The 19,421-nt window shown below is 44.0% G+C and overlaps 2 protein-coding genes across 2 annotated transcripts in view; both read right to left on the bottom strand.

Moving 5' to 3' along the window:
* Nucleotides 1-3,294: 3,294 nt before the first annotated feature.
* On the bottom strand, nt 3,295-18,824 carry LOC106843574 (zinc finger protein 449-like). Its single transcript, XM_070501791.1, has 3 exons — nt 18,471-18,824; nt 16,632-16,841; nt 3,295-10,397 (listed from the first exon to the last, which is right to left on the bottom strand). Exons 1-3 carry the CDS (start codon nt 18,822-18,824, stop codon nt 9,558-9,560), a joined length of 1,404 nt encoding a protein of 467 aa, XP_070357892.1. The 3' UTR covers nt 3,295-9,557.
* Nucleotides 18,760-19,421, bottom strand: part of ZNF75D (zinc finger protein 75D) — a 35,262-nt gene continuing 34,600 nt past the window's right edge. Inside the window, exon 6 of the mRNA XM_070502372.1 lies at nt 18,760-18,919. Coding sequence (XP_070358473.1) covers nt 18,867-18,919 — 53 coding nt within the window. The 3' untranslated portion in view covers nt 18,760-18,866. The remainder of the gene's footprint in view (nt 18,920-19,421) is intronic.

Here is a 19,421-nt window from a genome sequence, read left to right as displayed (position 1 = left end):
CTCATTTTCAGTGAGATAAGCCCCTACTGTTTTTGCTTTTATTAATTTTATTGTGGTAAAGTATGTGTAGTAAAATTTATAATTTTAACCATTTTAAGTGTACAGTTTAATGGTATTATGTATATTCTCATTATTATGCGACCATCACCACTATCCATCTCCAGAACATTTTCATCATCCTAACCAGTAACTCTGTACCCATTAAACAATAACTCCCCATTCTCCCTCCCCCTAGTCCTAGGTAACCTCCCATCTACTTTCTGTCTCTATGAATTGGACTGTTCTAGGTTCCTCATATAAGTGGAATCATATAATATTTGTCGACCTGGTCTGCGTTATTTCACTTAGCGTAATGACTTCATGGTTCATCCATGCAGTAGCATGTATCAGAGTTTAATTTCTTTTTATTTCTGAACAATGTTCAATTATATGTATATACTACATATTGTTGATCTATAATCTGTCAATGGATATTTGATTTGTTTCCACCTTTTGGTTCTTGTGAATAATGTTACTATGAACATTGTTGTACAAATATCTGTTTGAGTCCTTGCTTTCAATTTTTTATGAATATATATAGAAGTAGAATTGCTGGATCATACGGTTATCTTATGCTTATTTTTTTGAGGAAATGCCATACTGTCTTCCATAGAGTCTACACCATTTTACATTCCCACCATCTATGCACAAGGTTCCAATTTCTTCATGTCTTGGCTAACACTTCCTATTTTATGGCTTTTTTTCCTTTTTAACTATAGCCATGCTAACAAACGTGAAGTGATAGCTCATTGTGTTTTTAATTTGCATTTCCCTAACGATTAGTGATGTAGAGCATCTTTTCATGAGCTTATTGGCCATTTGTACTTCTTCTTTAGAGAAATGGCTATTCAAGTCCTTTGCCTATTTTTAAACTGGGTTGTTTGTTTTTGGTTGCTGAGTTTTAGGAATTCTCTATATATTCTGATATTAATCCTTATCAGACATATGATTTGAAAATATTTTCTCCCATTCTGTGGACTGCCTTTTCACTTTATTTATAGTGCCTTTGATGCACAAGAGTTTTGCTTTTTGATGAAATCCAACTTACCTACTTTTTCCTTTGATGTCTATGCTTTGGGTGTCATATCTAAGAATTGCCAAATCCTACGTCATGAACATTTTCCGCTATGTTTTCTTCTAAGAGTTTTATAGTTTTAGCTCATATGTTTAGATCCTTGATCTATTTCGAGTTAATTTTTGTATATGATGTAAACTAGGGGTCCAACTTCATTGTTTTGGATGAAGATATCCAGTTTTCACTGAACCATTTGTTGAAAAGACTGTCTTTTCCCCACTAAATGGTCTTGGTACCTTTGTCAGAAATCATTGGACCATGGGGCCAGCCCTGGTGTCCTAGTGGTTAAGTTCAGTGCATTCTGCTTGATGGGCCCAGGGCCGGTTCCTGGGCATAGACCTACACCACTCATCTGCCAGTGGCCATGCTGTGGTGGAGAATGTGGCAGTTGATGTTAGCTCAGGGTGAATCTTCCTCGGGGGAAAAAAAATCATTGGACCATATATGCAGGGGTTTATTCCTGGGCTTTCTATTTTATTACATTGGTGTCTATGCCAATCTTTATGTCAGAACCCTACTGTTTTGATTACTGTAGCTTTGCAGTAAGGTTTGAAATCAGGAAGTGTGAGCTCTCCAACTTTGCTTCTTTTTCAAGATTGTTTGGTCTATTCTGGGTCCCTTGAGATTCCATATGAATCTTAGGATGGGTTTTTTTCTATTTCTACAAAAAATATATTTGGAGTTTTGATAAAAAACACTGAATGTGTAGATCAGTTTGGGTAGTATTGCCATCTTAACGATATTAAGTCTTCCAGCCCATGCACATGGACTGTCTTTACATTTACGTCTTCTGTAATTTCTTTCAGCAATGTTTTATAGTTTTTAGTGTACAAGTCTTTTGCCCCCTTGGTTCAATTTATTCCTAAGTATTTTATTCTTTCTGATGATTTTGTAAATGGAATTGGTTTCTTAATTTCCTTTGTTTATTATCCATTGTTTATCCATCGTTCATGTATAGAAACACAACTGATTTTTGTGTGTTGGTTTCGTATCCTGAAACTTGGTGAATCCAGTTGTTAATTCTAGCCATTTTTTTGGGGGAATCTTTCAGAGCGTCTGCTTTTTAACTGTCTTCATATATTGCACCTTCAAGAAAGATTACTTTCACTTGAGTGTACTGCAGCTCCCACTCATCCAAAAACTAGTTTAGAAATATCCACCTAGATGATCTATCTCTACTTATATTTCCAACATTCCATTTATAAAATTCCCACCTGGCAAGACATTTCCTCTGTTTACTTTCTTCAGTTAAAAAAAAAAAGATTGTGTCCCCCTGCACTTTTTCAGTGGCTTAGTGGCAGTCTCAGTTGGCACTCTTTCTCTCAGATCACTGTCATCCGGCTGGAACATGAAGCTGCCCACCACACTGGCCAATGTGTGATAAATTTTAAACAACTTAAATATCTATCAACAGAGGCCTGGCTGAATAAACTACGGTGAATCCATTCTACAGACTACACTGCAGACATTGAAAACAATGTGATGGATTTCTGTGTGCTAATGTGCTAAGATGGCCATATATTAATGAATGAGAAAGTAAGTTTGGAAGACAATGTATATAAAATAATCCCATTTTTATTATACTGGAAAATATTTTTATGTTGAAATATCTGGAAGGATACACAAGATATAACAAGGATCCCTCTAGAGAGTAGAATTGGAGGGGATGGGTTTCAGCTTGTGCTTTTTACTCTATGTCCCCTATACATTTGATATTTTTCATGAGCTATGAAGTTTTATGTCATGCTAAACATAGCCCATGAATATATATTCAGTGTAACCCAGAAAATATAGCCAGCTAAATGTTAGAGCCTTTGATATTTTTCTCCCTAACTCATATAGCCTTAAGTTGTTAAAATCTCATTAACTGAGATATTTGTTTCACTGGGGTGCAGAGGATTCAGAAAGTGATTGTGAAAAGCAGACTGTGCCCATAGAGAAACAAATACATGAAGTTTTGAAACTAGGATGAGTTTAAGTCTCAAGTCAAATAGGGAACTTTGAGCCAATATGGAAGGAAAGACAGCACAGACCTACCTCTAAAGTAAACACAAACACACACATATTCAGAACAGGCATTTAATATAGACACGGACTGGGGCACAAAATCTCTCCACTTTACACATAGTGAAAAATAAAATGGAAGCCCCATGGTCTTATATGACCTCACCTTGGCATTCACAAAGTATCACTTATGCTGTACTCTGAGATTCTGTTCATTTTTCTTCATTCTTTCTCCTTTCTGTACCTCAGACTGGATAGTCTCATTTAGTCTATCTTCACACATGCTGATTCTTTCTTTAGCTTGTAAAAGTCTGCATCTGAGATTCTCTAAGGACTTTTTCATTTCAGATATTATATTGTTCAACTTCAGGATTTTCACTTGGTTCTTTTTTATAATTTCTATGTTTTTATTAATATTCTCTGTTCGGTGAGGCATTGTTGTCATACTTCCCTTTCATTCTTTAACATGTTTCCCTTTATACCTTGGAACGTATTTAATATAGCTGATTGGATGTCTTCATCTAGTAATCCAACATCTGGGCCTTGACAGGGACAGTTTCCATCAACTACTTTTGATCCCCTCTGTGTCGGTTATACATTTCTGCTTCTTTGTGTGTCTCGACTATTTTGTTTAAAACTATACATTTTAAAGACTATAATGTGGCATCTCCGGAAGTCATATTTCCCCCTTCTTCCAGGTTTATTGTTGTTGCTGGGGTTTGTTTGTTCATTTGTTTTTGAGTTTTTGTTGTTGCTGTTTGCTTACTGACTTTCCTGAATTAGTTATCTACTGTTTATATTCTTTGTCGCGTGTGGTCACTGAAGTTTCTGCTCAGTTACCTTTGTGGTGAATCAATGATTGGAACTAGATTTCATTAAAAGTCTTGAACCAATAAATCTCCCAACTTTTGCTAAGGGGTTTTGTGTTCCTTCAATGCACATGCAGTTTACAAGTCTGCCTTATCCTTCAGTTCCTGTTTGTGACAGAGCCTCAAGATCAGCCAGAGGCAAAAGCATCAGCCTTCTTAGGTGTATCCATCACCTCAGGCAGCCATAAAATGATTCCATTGCCAGTAATTTTTTTTCTTGACAAATGCCCCCAGGAAATGCTTTTCACCCTGGGTAAACTCCAAGTCAGGACAAATAAAGTCAGGTTTGCAAATGGGGTCTTCCAGGGAATATCCAGCCTCATCAAATAATGATGCCATGGATACTAGACTCTTGTTAGATATGGGATTTGCAAATATATTCTCTCATTCTGTGGGTTGCTCTTTCACTTTCTTTTATTTTTTTTTTGATGAGGAAGATTGGCCCTGAGCTAACATCTGTTGCCAATCTTCCTCTTTTTTTTTTTTCCTCTCCAAAGCCCCAGTACACAGTTGTATATCCTGGTTGTATGCCCTTCTAGTTCTTCTATGTGGGACGCCACCTCAGCATGGCTTGACAAGCAGTGCTAAATCTGCACCGGAGATCCAAACCAGTGAACTCCAGGCCACCGAAGTGGAGTGTGCAAACTTAACCACTAGGCCACTTGGTCAGCCCCAACTCTTTCAATTTCTTGATAATTCCCTTTATTCATTCATGTTTACCTCAAATATGTATTGAGTGCCTCCTATGCGTCCCTCACATTGCCAGTTGTACATTCAATGAGTGGGACAGTGAACATGTTAGGCAAGATCCCTGCTCCAAGGAGCTTAACACATAGGGTAGGGGAAGGGGTTCACACACTACACATAAGGAAACAATAATTTCCAATCACAACAAGAGCTATAAAAGAAATAAGCCATTCAACCCAAATATGAGCACCATTAGCCTCCTAATTTATAAATGGGTTAGAGATTTGAACTAGAGTATCGGTTTCCAAAGCATGCCCCTTAGACCCCTAGAGAATGGATTCTTAAACTTTGGAGTATTAGTGTTCCTTGTTAAAATAGCATGAAAATTATAGGCCATAGGGATAGTGAGTTTGCTTATAAAAAAGCACATATACCAATAACTTCCTATCTCTCTCTTCTCAGGGTTCATGGATTACTCAAAGTCTATCTGGAGGAAGCTAGTAGTGGTGGCTCTAGGCTTAGTCCACCCGTCAGCCAGAGCAGCTCCTATTGTCGACTGTTTTTACATATTGAACCTTCAAGAAAGATTTTATTTGATCCAAGTGTGTTGCAGGTCCCACTCCTCCAGAAAATAGTTCATAAATACCCAGCTAGATGATCTGTGTTATCAGTTTCAACAAAACATCTGTAAAAATCCTGCCCTTCAAGATGCTTTTTCCCTGTTTACTTTATTCAGTGAAGAAGCTAGACTGTGTTCACCTTCTTTTCTTTTATCCCTGTCATCCTCCTGGAATAGTCACCTGCCCGCCATTCTTGTCAATGAGTCATAAATTGGGATCAACTTCAGCGTCTCTCAGCAGGGGGCTGTCTGAACAAATTGTGGCGAGTTTATTCCACGGACTGCACTACAGCCACTGAAAATGAGGTGGCTGGCTTCTGTGTGCTAACGTGCAATGATGCCCATATGTATTCTTCAAGGAGGAAATCAAGTTTGCAGTACAACGTATATGATACGAAACCATTTTTGCAATACCTGAAAATATTTTGATGGTGAAATATTGAGAAAGATACACAGAAATATCATGGCTGCCTCTAGAGTTTAGACCTGGGGAGAGGAGAGTTTCTGCTTTTCGCTCCACATCTTCTCTCTATTTTGATATTTTTCTATGAGCATTTAGATGTTTTATGTCACAAAAGAAAGCTAGACCAATACTCTATTCACAGTGTAAATAATATGGTAAAACAGAAACTCTAGCCAGCTAAATATTAGAGGAGGCCTTTGGTGTTTTTGTTCGTAACCTATACATCGTCAAAGTGTAAAAATCTCAGTAACTGAGATGTTTGTTTCACTGGGGTGCGCAGGATTTAGAAAGTGATTTGTAAAAGCAGATTGTGCCCATAGAGAAACAAATAAGTGAAAACTGATAGTTTGAAAACTAGGATGAGTTGAATTTTACAAGTCAAACAAGGAACCTTGAACAAATATGGACGTAAACACAACAGGGACCAACCTCCAAAGGAAACACCAACACACACATACACAAAGCAGGCATCAGGTTAACATAGACACAGACCCTTTCACTGGGGCACAGAATCTCTCCCCTTTTCCCCTAGTGAACAAAATGGAAGCCACATGGTCTTATAGGACCTCACCTCGGAATTCATACAGCATCACTTTTGCTGTACTCAACTAGCAGCCGGCTCAAGCCTGCTAAGTCTCGAGGTCAGGGGACATATACCTCACATCTTGATGTTAAATGTATGAGTTTCCTATTGCTGTTGTAACGAATGACCACAAATTTAGCAGCTTAAAACAACACAAAGTTATTATAATACAATTCTGAAAGACAGAGGTCTAAAGTCAAGATGCCTGCTGGGCCAAGTTCTTGTTGGAGACTGGAGGGAGAAACTATTTCTTTGCCATTTTCAGCTTCCCTGAATTGTGTGGTTCATGGCCCCTTCCTGGCATTACTCCAACCTCTTGCATCTGTCGTCATATCTCCTACTACTCACTCTGATCCTCCCACCTCACTGTTATAAGGTCTGTTATGATTATATTGGACCAACCTGGATAATCCAGCAAAATCTTGCCATATGAAGATCCTTAACACATACAAAGTCCCTTTTGTGATGTAATATACCATATTAACAGGTTCTGGAGATTAGGGCTTGGAAATCTTTGTGGAGGGCATGTTTTTCTACCTGCCATAGGTCCATAGGAAGGCATCTGCAGCAGTGTTTTAAAAGTGCTACAACAAATAAACCAAGATGTGGAGGCTTGTCAAGATCATCTATTTCATACACATTTGAAAGACCTCTCAAGCTAATATTACCAGCTCTCAGCTTGAAAGGGGAAGACTTGTAATGAGAATCATAGACTTCCTTCACTCTTTCTTCTTACCTTGGTGTGTTGGAAGGACTCTTTTGCATGCGAAGGATACCCTGAGAGTTATATCTTAAGAGAAGGAACTCCAGCCCATCCAGGGAGAACTGAGGTGTCTCAGGAGATGTGGCAGTGGAGGTATTCCCCCCACCACCACAGACTAAGATGAGCGGCCTCCTGTCCTTCACTGCTTGCCTTCTACACTCTCTTCTTTTTAGGAAGGGAGCCTCGTTGGAAGAGATGGCTAAGGAAGAATTAATATAAAATGCAATGCCAATTAGACCAAAAAGGCCTCTCTCAGGACCAACTGGTATGGTCTGACCTTCTTGAAAGGGCCTCCAATTTAGTTTTTTGACATCATCTCCAGTAATTCATACATTCCTATTCTTATTTTGGGTATTAAAGACACTAATGAAAGATAAATCTTTTAAATATATCAATATGTTTGTAATAGTTTATTATTCAACATCCTTAACACCTTAACAGTGTGGACCTGGCCTGTGCTAGACCTCTGAGAAGTCCTGTCTGACAACAAAAACTGGATTGGAATCCAACTCCCCAATCCCAGTTGTTACCATCTGAGAATTGGAGCAGAGTAAACTCAGCATATACGCTAAAGACAAGCTGAGAGATGAGCTCTTAATCCATTCCCTTCCACATGTGTCACAGAAGACTACAGGGCAGGAAGTAGAGAACTGAGCCTCAGGCTTAAAGATGAGCTTTGGTTATTTATGTGATTACTTAACTCATATCACAAGGTTGGAAATGAGAGAGGGCTTCAAGAGGAAAGATCATACAGTTTCCTGGGGGTGACCAAGACTGTTTCTCTTCAGAATGTCATGGTAACTGCAGGTGCAAGTGAGAAAAGTGTAATTTGCACCTCCCCCACCTGATGGCGAGCCACTTGGGGGCTGATTCACCCGTACGGTACCTTGATTTTGGCCTAGACAACCTCCTCAGCATGCTGTGAAACAAGCCCTGCTGATTCAAGAGGGCCTGTTCCAGAAACCTCAAAGTGCCCATTGCAACTTCTCTCTGTTTTCAGGAGTACAGACCACTACGGAATCTCAAGGGAGAGCTTTCTCAGCTGGGTGTGGGGAGACTAGGTCTCGCCTAGGCGCTTCGGCTTCCTGCTTTCACTGCCAGCCTTGACAGCGGGGCACCTACCCACAATTGCTGTATAACATCCATAAAATGAGTCCAAAAAAACTCTTAAGAAGGGAATGGGGAGTACACGGATGCAGGCATTCAGAATGGGGAGCAAGTCAACCTACTCTGTGTCACTGCCACTTCAGGAGCACCAGGGATACTTCCAATGCCACAAAAGTCATTGAGTCCCCAGACTACCAGAGACATTTGTGCACCTTACAAATGGAACCTTTATTCTCTATGGTCTTAGGACATAAGTCTTCAAGGAAAATTAAATGAACTTCAAAGCAGAAATAGAATGAACTTCATTTATTAATGAAAATGAATTATAACCAAAAAATGACAGGAAAATGTCGAAATTGTCCAACTGTGGGGCAGAGAAAAAATAAAATGAAAACTTCAATAACAAACCATTGCAAAATCATAAATAAGAACATTGTATAAGATTCATGGAATGTGACCAAAGCTAGACAAAGTTCGAAGTCTTCAATGCTTTCATCGTTTCAAAGAACAAAGAAAGAAAATACCATATTTAATGGAAGTTCACTCTGGGTAGGGCCTCCATGTTAATATGTTCCATTCACTCTTGCTTGTCCTTGTGTGGTGGGTACTGTTCTCTGCCCTTCATAGTACTTTATGAGTTGGACATCTTTCCTTGCCCCTATATTTTTGAAATGCACCAGATTTCAAAAATGGACTGTGTTAAACACTCAAATGATGTATAAGCATAGGAATGGCTGCACAGGAGACAGTGATTCTGACACGTGGTGTAAGCGGGGGTCAAGGGAAGTGCTCCTTGTCCCCATTGGGGCAGCATCTGCATGGTGCTCCAACAACTAGTCAGTGGGAATGAAACAGGAAGAGTACACCCATTTCCATGGGAATCCAATATCGCATAGATACAGGTCAACTGGGCACAACCCTGTTGACTGGGATGCTCACCTGAGATCTGAAGGGAATGCCAGCATTTATATGCTTCTTACTCACACCCGTGCTATGGTCAGCTTGGGACAAACACATTTCCATCGTAATGATTAAATAAGGCTCGCCGAGACAGAAAAAAAATGAAATCCAGAATGATGGCAAGAGTCAGTGAATACTCTAGAATTTACTGGCCTTGGAAGATGGGTTTTAAACCAGTAAAACATACAGCTGTTGTAATGAATGAACTCAAACAAAATGTTCTTCCCAGACAGCCCAGTGTAGGCAGAGGCTTTTGGGAATTCGTGTTGATTTGTGTCAGAGCTGATTCCCTCAACAAACTCTCAGAGACCTCTTCTCTGAAGTGAGCGGCTTGGTGCATCCGAAGGCCGGCATCCTTTATGAAGCTTGGAGGACAATGACTACGCTTCTACAGCCTCTGCTCTGCATGGATTCTTAAATGAAAAGCAAGGCTTGATCTCTGCCTATAGCTTTTCCCACAATACTCGCATATAAACGGCCTCTCTTCAGTGTGTGTTCTCTGGTGCAAAGTAAGATCTGTCTGTCGACTAAAACTCTTCCCACAACTGTGACACCTGTGGGGTTTTCCACCTGTGTGTGCTTTCAGGTGTCTTATAAAACTTGTTCGATTACAAAAACTCTTCCTACACTCCGCGCAGCGGTATGTTTCTTGCTGAGAATAGGCTTTCTGGTGCAATTTAAGGTGTGAGCCCTGGGTGAATCGCTTGTTACACACGGGACATTCATAGGGTGTCTCCCCCGTGTGGATTCGCTGATGCCTGGAGAGGTCTGACCTACGAAGGAATCCTTTGCCGCATTCGAGGCACTTGTGAGGGAGCTCTCCCAAATGAATTTTCAGGTGCCCATTAAGGAGCTTCTTGTTAGCAAAACGTTTCCCACAGTGCGTGCATCGGTGTGGTTTCTCTCCGGGACGGTTTGGCTCCTGGGCTCCGGGGCTGAGAGGGTCTCCCTGGTTGGCGCTCTCAGCTGTCCCTCCTAGAGCGGGCTTCTGCTCAGGGACAGGCAGTGTGCAGTCTCTGGGTAGATGCTCTGCAGGGTTTCCCAAGTGATTTTCTAGCTGTTCAGAGTATTCGGGTAAACTGGGACCAAGCAGTGCATTTCCATCTAAAGAAACAGAAAATGGACACACACTCTCCAGCTGTTTCTGCTTGACATATTTTCTCTCCCAACAGCAAACTTGAGAGAAGGACCAGAAATTGCAGATGTCACTGAATGGAGACAAAAGGGACTAAAAAGAGCTAAACTCAACAGCTAGCCGGAAGACAGAAACTCCCAAGGGGCATCCGAAACCTCTTTACCCTGGGATCGAGGTGAATTTTTCTTTTCTTTCTTCCCGAGCATCCGCTGAACTCTCACCTACCTATCTCGGGGTCAAGTAACTGTTGCTTCACTTCCTTGGGATCCTGTATTGTCTTCACCCATGGCTCTTGTCCCTGCTCTTCTGGGGACCTCTGCTCAGCCTTTGATCGTGGGTGTTCTGGCCATAGGAGAGATGGGGGGAAGGACAGTTTGAGTCTTCACAGGTTTCCTTCTCCAGAGTCCAGGTGGCATTTTTTTTTTATTTCTTGAGGAAGATTGGCCCTGAGCTAACATCCATGCCCACACTCCTCCATTTAATATGTGGGATGTCTGCCACAGTGTGGCTTGACAAGTGGTGTAGGTCCGCATCCGTGCCCGGGATCCGAACCAGCAAAGCCCAGGTGGCCGAAGCAGAGTGCGCGAACTTAACCACTATGCCACTCAGACGGCCCCCCAGGTGACTTTTCTGGACACATGGCCTCTCTGTACCTATCTACTTCCTTCTCGGTTAGGACTGCCTCACCAGGAGCCTCTGACAAGTGGTTTGTTTTGGTTTGATTTGGTTTGGTTTTCAGGATCAGAACAAAACCAAATGAGGGCAGGGCAGGATCCCAGTGTGCTCAGTTCAAAGCTATTCTCTTCCAATCTATGGAAGGAGAGTGCATCAGTTCTGGGGGGAAGTCGATGCCCTGAAGGAGTTCCACATCGGTCTTGAGAATGGAATTACTTAGGTGAGAGCCAGAACATGAAGTCGATCTTCCTAAAGTGCCGGCACATGAAAACTGAGAAACACCCTCTTACTAACCACCAGGTGAAGAAAGAGAGAGGCCCGGGGGAAATAGGAAACTGCTTACTGGAATAATTTCACTTGGACATATTCAAATTAGAATGGTAATGGAATTAGGTTGGCAACAAGCAAAAATAACTCGAGAAAAAACAAACTCTAGATGTCTGTTTCAGCTGAAGGCTGGAAGTGGATTCTCTCAAAATTAACCCAACCAGCCATCCAGCAGTGCTTCTCAAGGCCAGTCGAAGGACAACCAGGAGAAGTTTCCACACTCCCTGTCGCCCTGTGTCCTACCACCCCTCTCCTCAGTAAGACCCCGTGTAATTTACATCCTCTTTCCCTGTCCCTTCCTCAGCTCTGGCCAAGTTGATGGGTCTGCCGGAAAACGTGGGTTGGAAGTGGCTCATTTGAGATAGAAATGCAGGATGATGTTTAAATATTAGCATTAAGTAACATGACATTAGCAAGTTAGTTTGGCTAATGTTAATTCGAAGGAAAATTTACATTTCAGAAAATTATATCAAGGCACAGGAAATTGACTAAAATACCTTATTTCTTATTTTGATGGATAAACGGCCATATATTTTCAGACAAAGAGAATTTAAAATAAAAAGCTGTTTAAACTCCCATTTTGTTTATGCTTGGGTTTCAAAGCTAAGGTTGGGATGAGAGGGTAATGAGACCAAAGTCAAATAAACTAGAGGTCCTGGATCCAAGAAAAGCTGCTATGAAGTTCAAGTGGAGCCAACTGAAGGGTGGGGGATGGGGAGTGGCACGGCCTTAGGGAGGAAGAATCCAGAAGGCCCAGGACATCCCCACAAGAGAGACATGGAAAACAGTCCAGAACGGCAGGAAGTGTTCATATGGCGGTTCCCATCCTGTATGTAGATTGTAGACTGGAAACTCTGAAGGCTGTAGATTTCCTTGGGGTCACTTTGAAACCACCCCAGACACCTGCTCCTTGGGGGGAAGAGAGCTAAAGACATGAGTAGTGAAGGACTGAGAGCGGCCCTGGAGGCAAAATCCGGTACCCACAAGAACAAAGGCCAGGAGTATCACTACTAGGCAGCTGTGTCTCATGGACTTGCCATCAGTCCAGCGGCTCCTTTCTGTGCAGCACCCAATCAAAGGCCTGAGAACTTCCACCTCAGTTCCCCAGCCTGGCATGGTGCCCCTTGGTGCCCACTTTCAAAGAGGCTGGCCAAAACTTGAGCTTCCTCCTGGATGTTAACGTCACACACTTCCCATCTACCACCCCCACCCACCCCGTTGTCCTGTGTCACTCTCAGATCCTTGTGCCTTAGTGCCCTTGGCCTCTGTTCCTGGACTCTCAAAGCCCTGCTCCTAGCACTATGACCAGTTGGCATTCCCCAACCTATGCTCACAGCCCATGTCAGCTAAGGCCTCTAACCATTCCCCTTTGCCCCATCTCCCACCCTCCTGACCTCAGTTCCCATCTCTACTCTTACACATTCCAGAAAACAGCTTCATCAATGCTGAATGAACTTGACGCTTATGAAAAAGGTCTTCCCAGATAGCAGCCCTCCTTCTGTCTGCCAACATGGGGAAAACAGCCATGGCACTCATCACAAGTCAAAGCGTAAGCCATTTAAGGTACCCAGGGTGAGTGAAGGGGAGAAGAAACGATCACTTTCATAAGCTGTGGTGGGAAGGTAAACTGGTACAATAATTTTGGAGGACAGTGGACCATAGCTATTAAAGTTTTTAATGCATAAGCCCACTAACCAATCATTCCTGTTCTAGAAACGTGTCCTGCTCACGCATGCTCATAGAAGGATGCTCGCTGTGTGTTTTATAGCTTGGCTCCAGGGTTTTGGTCAACGCTGAATGGCAGCCAGAAGTCATGCCTCTAGGCCTGCCTCTGTTGGCAGGACTCTTCTCTGTACCCTCAACAACAGCCAGTCTGTTGCCACAGCAACCACCAGAGAGGTTGTTCTAGAAATGAGCCTAAGCGTATGAACAAGCCCTCTTTGTTTTGGCCCGTAGGTTGTTCATTTCTTCATTGCAGGCGAGACTTCCTAGCTCAGAAGCCAGCCAGTGCCAAACTCAATTTTCACACATCCCATTATTTAAAAATTAGCCCCCAGAAGCAGCTTTTTATCCATTTAGAGCCCACCTGCTTTGCAAATCCCAGAAAACTGCACCCCACACCTGCTAGCCATTGAAAAGATGGAGCCTTGTGGTTATATGTCCCCCAACCACTGCTGCCCTTTGGAATTCTCTGACCCATAGCCTCCCTGGCATGCTACTGGGCTGCGACACCACCTAGACAGGTAAAGCCCTCTGAGCCTTCACTCCCTGGGGAGTCCCCTACAAGCAAACCTGACAAGGAGTTGCCCAGCAAAGCTTGTGCGTGCTACTGCCACCTCCTGGTCATATCTTTTCTCTTGATCAGCCCCCAGATCCCTCAGACCCTCTACAAGTGGTAAGGAGGATGGGGTTTTGGTGACCAGGCATGGGACCGCCCAGTCAGTAGGACAAAGCATATTATATCACTTTAAACAGTGATCAGAAAGGGGCACTTTCCTCTCGTCCTAATTGGAATATTTTGCTAGCTTAATTCATTCTCTCTCTCCCTCGTTAAATCCGCTGGACTTTCCTGTGCTTTACAGAGTAAAGTATTACGATCAAGAGCAACAGTGCTGCTCAGCATCGCATGTGATCTTTGTACCTGCCACTGCTGCCAAGTGGAGCAGAGGAAAACGGGGAATGGGAATGCATATGCAGAAGATTTAGAATTAATATGACTGGCTCAGTTCTGCCACTTGTTGCAGGCATACACAGAAAAATACAGATTTTAAAAAACTTGTTAACACTCAGAGATGCAGGTGTGGTAAAGATTGGTTTATAAATGACATTATTGTATACAGTTCCGCTTTGACCCATGTAGATATACCATGTGTACTTGTGGGTTTTCCCTCTTTGTCATCTCTATTAAACACGAGACAGAGTTCATGTCTTTTACATGCCCAGCACTTGCCAGAGTAAGCTACAGAATATGGTACCTGGACAAATTGATTAAATGCAGAGAGGGGGACAAATTCATCGCCAAACACTGACACTAGACCATTATGAGTTAAATTCTATGGGGTGGTGGCATTGCATAGATAACATATGGTCCTACTGTTGGTCTGGAAGGGACCAAGCCATTCTCTCCAAGAAGTGAAGTCTCACCTGTGCCGTTCCCCAAAGTCGGCCAGATGCCTAGAAAAGAGATGGCGCTCAGAATGGAAACCAGCAGAAATGAAAAAAAAAAAAAAGCCATAGGTAAGCAACAGACCTAGAATATCTATTGGCTTCAAGATCAAACGTATCAAAGTGTCTAGGGTATCCATTCTCATCTGGCTACAGAGAACACTGGAATGCAAGGAACCCAGGCAAGGTACCTGAAAGATTGAAAATCTTTGAATTCACATAGAATGATCTTTTCTGACATGATATCCCCCAGGGTCTGCCCACAGGACCTTGTGCTTTCCCATTCTATACAATCCCAGAAAGACCTTGACCACCCTCAAGACCTCCATGACCTTCTCTAAGCCTCTGACTTGCACATCTCCATTTCAAACCTTGATCTCTCCTGAGCTCCGATTCCACACTGGCCATTTCCACCTGAAGACTCATAAGCATCTCAAATTCCTCATGTTCAAATCCAGACTCACTTTGACCCACCAAGTCGGATCCTCTTTTTGTGTCATCTCTGTCAGTGAAAGATATTGCCATCTACACAGCTCTAATGGCCAGAAACCTGAATGCCATTTTTATCACTTTCTTCTTCATCACCCAATGCCCAATCCATCACCAAGTCTTATATTTTACACAGGCAAATACCTTTTGAATAGGTCCCTTTTTTTCACTCTATTGTCACCAAACTACCCTTGTTTAGAAAATCATCCTTCCTCACCTGCTGACTGCACAACCTCCCAAATGGTGCCCCTGCTTCCAGTCCTACCCATTCCTATTGTAGTCAGAGTGGCTAGGTAAAATGCAGCTCGGTGTCTATCCCTCCCCTACTCAGGGACCTCCCGTGGACCCTGATAAGACAGCATAAGTGCTCAGCAAGGCTGACAAAGTTCTTCAGGACCCAGCCTCTGCTTCTTTCTCCAGGCTCTTTGGTGCCATTCTGGCTCCTCCGCTCCTCCTCTGCGCCCCTCCCACTGCAGCAGGAGCTCTTCATATATGCAGAGCTCTCTACCCCACTCAGCCTTGCGCAGGCTGTCCATTCCGCCCAGAGCCTTCTCCCCTCCCCACTCCCAGCACTCAGCAGGCTTACTCCAATTCATCCTAGCGGTTCCAGTGCAGATCCCCCTTCCCCTCTCAGGACGTCCTCCCTCTCTGCCAAAAGCTGGTTAGGTGGCCCTCCTAGGGGCTCCCATAGCATCCTACTCCCTCCAACACGTCGTTTTACAGTCCTCTTCACATCTCGCCTGGAGGACCTACAGTCCCATTTACAGATTGAACGGTCCACAGGAGTTGAAGGTCCAGGATGCCTGGGACTGATCTGCTGCCTTGCGTCCTGCCCAATCCCCAGGGTCTGGCGCAGTGCCTGGCTCTTAATAGGTGCTCATGTATATTGGTTGAATGAATGAATGTGAAGATGTGGAGAAGGACATGGTTGTTAAGCCCTGGCACTGAGCTAGTTACAGATCAACCAGGCATCTACAGCTTGTAACGTGGATTGTTCTCTATATGTTATTTTTTATGTCTCTTTTGTTTTCTCAGTATTTCACAGTGTCTCGAAACTGCCAACATGTCGAAGCTATGGCTGGGGGAGTTAGAAGAAAGGATCTGGCCACCCTTGGGCCAAACTTCAGTATGTAGCTTGTTAAAAACGCACCCAGGTGATCCTGACATGGGCAGTCTGCTGACTACACCTGGAGAAACACTGTTCTAGGTTTGGATGAAAGGAGATAGGTATTTCCTTTATACTGTGGTAATTAAATCCTCTTAAAGGACCCTAAGTGAGGATATTAATAAACTATCAAGTTCGAATGTGGCTCTTATGCCATAAAAGCAACTAAGGCCCTTGGGACTCACAACATCACAGATCCCATTGATTAAATCTGCTGGCTGGGGAGATCAGCCCTTATCCAGAGTGTCCAAACCGCATAGTTTTCCTGTGTCACAGTCTTGGTCAGAAGTCTCCAGAGCAGGGTCATTAGCTTAGGGGGGTTTTAATCCCGTTCTATCTAACGTGCCTTATTCCAGCCATTCCCAGAGAGACACTCCCTCCTCCTACTACTCTCTGTCGGACTGGTCTGTTTCCATCAGGGAATTGGTGTTTCTAACCCAACCCCAACCCTGGAGAACTCTTGAGCTCTCAAAACAGAGAGCAGAGAGAGGAAAGAAAGCCCTTGCCTTACCAGGGTCCAGAAAGGGCTGGCACGCCCCAGCAGCACCGAAGCCCAGCTCCTGTGGCCCCACCTGTGGCATCCACGCCTCTGCCACTGGGGCCTCGGGGCCAGGTCCCAAGACTTGGAGGGGGGGTGACTCCAGGTGGATGTCTGGTGGCATGTGTTCCATCTCCACTGGTGCCAGTTCTTCCAACAGCATTTCCTGCCCGTCGATCTGGGGAAATGCCAGAACCGATCACTCTGGAGTCTAGACAGCACTGCCCAGCAGCAATATAATGTGAGCTACCCATGTCATTGTAAATTTTCCAGTGGCCATATAGAAAAAAAAGCAACAAGTGAAGTCAATCTTCATAATATGCATTGTTTAGCCCAACATATCTAATATATCATAATTTCAGAATGTAATCGATTTAAACAATCATTAATGACATATTTCACACACTTTATTTTTCATTCGAAGTCTTCTGAACATGGCGTGCGTTTTATACTTACACCATATCCAATTTGGATGGGCCACATTTCATTGCTCATGAGCCACACTTCGCTGGTGGCTACTGTGCTGGGCAGTGCAAGACTAGACCATACGGAGAGGAAATCTTATATCGTAAGCCAAACAAGAAGACAGAGAAAGGAAGGGAAACCACAAATTCATTCCATCCGAGGGGGCAGGGACCTTTGGAAGAGTCCTGTTCAGACAGGCTAATGGCAGAGCCCCACCAGCACACGAGACGGCAGAGCGCCTAATGCCCAACCTCCCTTCTCCCAAAGATCTGCCCTGGGCCCAGCCCCAAACAGGATTCACTCGGTGCTTCTGAACAGAGGACAGAGCCACTGTCCCCATGGGGCGCTTTGGCTACGATGGCAGCCGGCGGCTATCAGAGTCTAGCGGGCAGATATGGGAGTCTACGTATTTCACAGCGCAGAGTTGTTCCAGGTCCCTACCAATTTTGGAATGTCCCCCTCAAACAGTCACGTGGGTAAAAGAACCTGTCAAGAACTTCACCCTGGCCGTCATATAAAAACAAAATAATTTTGCATAATTTAGCATGACTTGAATTTTCTAGGAAAGCACTACTTTGGAAATCAAAGAGAGACTATTCTACCTACTGTCCAGATTTACCAAGACTTGTTTGCCACTTGGGAAAATCCCATGACCAGCAGCCACACCGCTCAGAGTTTGGAGCTGCGTCCGTCTGAACTTCGGGCCGTGGGCCTCACAGCGCGCGTGCGCATAGAGGGAGCATCTGACAGCTCGCGAGGTTCGCTGCTGCGGTCCAGCCCAAACACGTGCACGCTGAAATGCTTACTAGTTTATAATAAACCACCTGCCTTCTCTTTATATTCCTTCTAGACTCTACTTGACTCAGGGTTGGCAAACTTTTTTATAAGAGGAAGACAGAGAATTTTTAAGGCTTGGTGAGCCACCTTAGTCCTTTATTTTCCTTCTTCTTCTTTTCTTTAAACAACCCTCAATAGGCAAAAAAAAAAAAAACATTACTAGCTCACGGGGTATAGAAAATTGGGCTGTGGCCAGATCTGGCTTTCAGACCCTGGAGGATAATGTCGGTGTTTTGATGGATGAATGTCGGCAGGCTCTGTTATCTTTGATTTCATGAAGTATATGTAAGGGGACATGACACAACATTTGTTAGAGAAGGGGGCTGAGTCTGAAAACGTTGAGAACCACTGACCCATATATGCTGATTCCAGCAGAAGAGAAAAATGAAAAGGCTGTGGAGAAACCTTGGGGCTGAAGAATGAGACAGACAAACACAGATCTAGGCCCAGCGGCCTCTGCTGTGTCTTTTGGTCTAACTACCAAGATCCCAAACTCTTTTCTTACCTGCTCCTCTTGTATCTCAGGTTCTGTCTGTAAGAATTCTACCAGTGCCAAAATGATTTCTTTATTTTGCAGGCCGAATGGCCTCACCCAGGTCTCTATCTCCATGGGCAGAATGGTTAGGAATTGCTCCAACACTAGCAGCTCCAGGATTTGCTCCTTCGAACGCATCTTTGGCTTCAGCCACTGACAGCAGAGCTCCCAGAGTTTGTTGAAAGCTTCGTAAGGCCCGGCTGCTTCTTTGTACTGGAACTGCCGGAAGCGCTGGCGGAAGACTTCACAGTCAGTATCGTACTCTTGAAACACCGAGCCCTGATTCAGGGAGGCCTGGATGGCACACCCCAGGGCCACCGCCATCGCCCCTTCCAGCAGTGTACACCTTATCCCGAGCCTGAAGTCTCAGATTGCAACTGGTTTCTTTGTGTAATTGTGGGGCAGGGAGCCACCTACAGCTGAGGACAGGGCAAAAGGAGAGAGGAGAGGCAGCAGTGGTTACCAGAGGGCATACTTAGCTCTCTTAATTGCTCAATTTTCACCAAAGCCCTAAAGCTGCAGATTGTCAAGTTGGTGGTGGGTTTGAGTATATGACAAAAGCCATGGACGCCCTTCCTGGAAAAACCAAAAGATTCAGAAAATGTCCAAGCCCATCCAGGGACCCTCTAGCACTGCTCTGTCCAATATGGTAGCCACTAGACCCACGTGGACCTGGCTAAAATAAAAATTCCGCTCCTACGCACGTTTCCAGCGCTCGACAGCCCGCAGGGCAGAGGGTTCTGTGGGCAGCTCTGCTCTAGAACTTACCCCACCCCCACCCCCCGCCCCGACCCAGCAGGGCTGAGAAGCCCCGCCCCTAAGGAGGACCCAGCACGCTGGGCAGGCCCGCAGCCCCACGCCCAGTCTAAGCCTGGATGGCCTGTGTTTCTGAATACAGGCAGGCGCAGAAGAAGCGGAGCA

This window comes from Equus asinus, chromosome X (assembly GCF_041296235.1).
Source record: "Equus asinus isolate D_3611 breed Donkey chromosome X, EquAss-T2T_v2, whole genome shotgun sequence".
In the NCBI taxonomy this organism is placed as follows: Eukaryota; Metazoa; Chordata; class Mammalia; order Perissodactyla; family Equidae; genus Equus; species Equus asinus.
This window is presented reverse-complemented; position numbering and strand designations above follow the sequence as displayed.

Coding starts and splice junctions, on each gene's coding strand:
- LOC106843574 (XM_070501791.1), bottom strand. CDS start 18,824: ATGGCGGTGGCCCTGGGGTGTGCCATCCAGGCCTCCCTGAATCAGGGC. Junction 16,842..18,470: donor CTGAGATACAAGAGGAGCAG/GTAAGAAAAGAG, acceptor GCATTTCCCCAG/ATCGACGGGCAGGAAATGCT. Junction 10,398..16,631: donor CCTTTCTGGACCCTGGTAAG/GCAAGGGCTTTC, acceptor AGCTCTTTTTAG/TCCCTTTTGTCTCCATTCAG.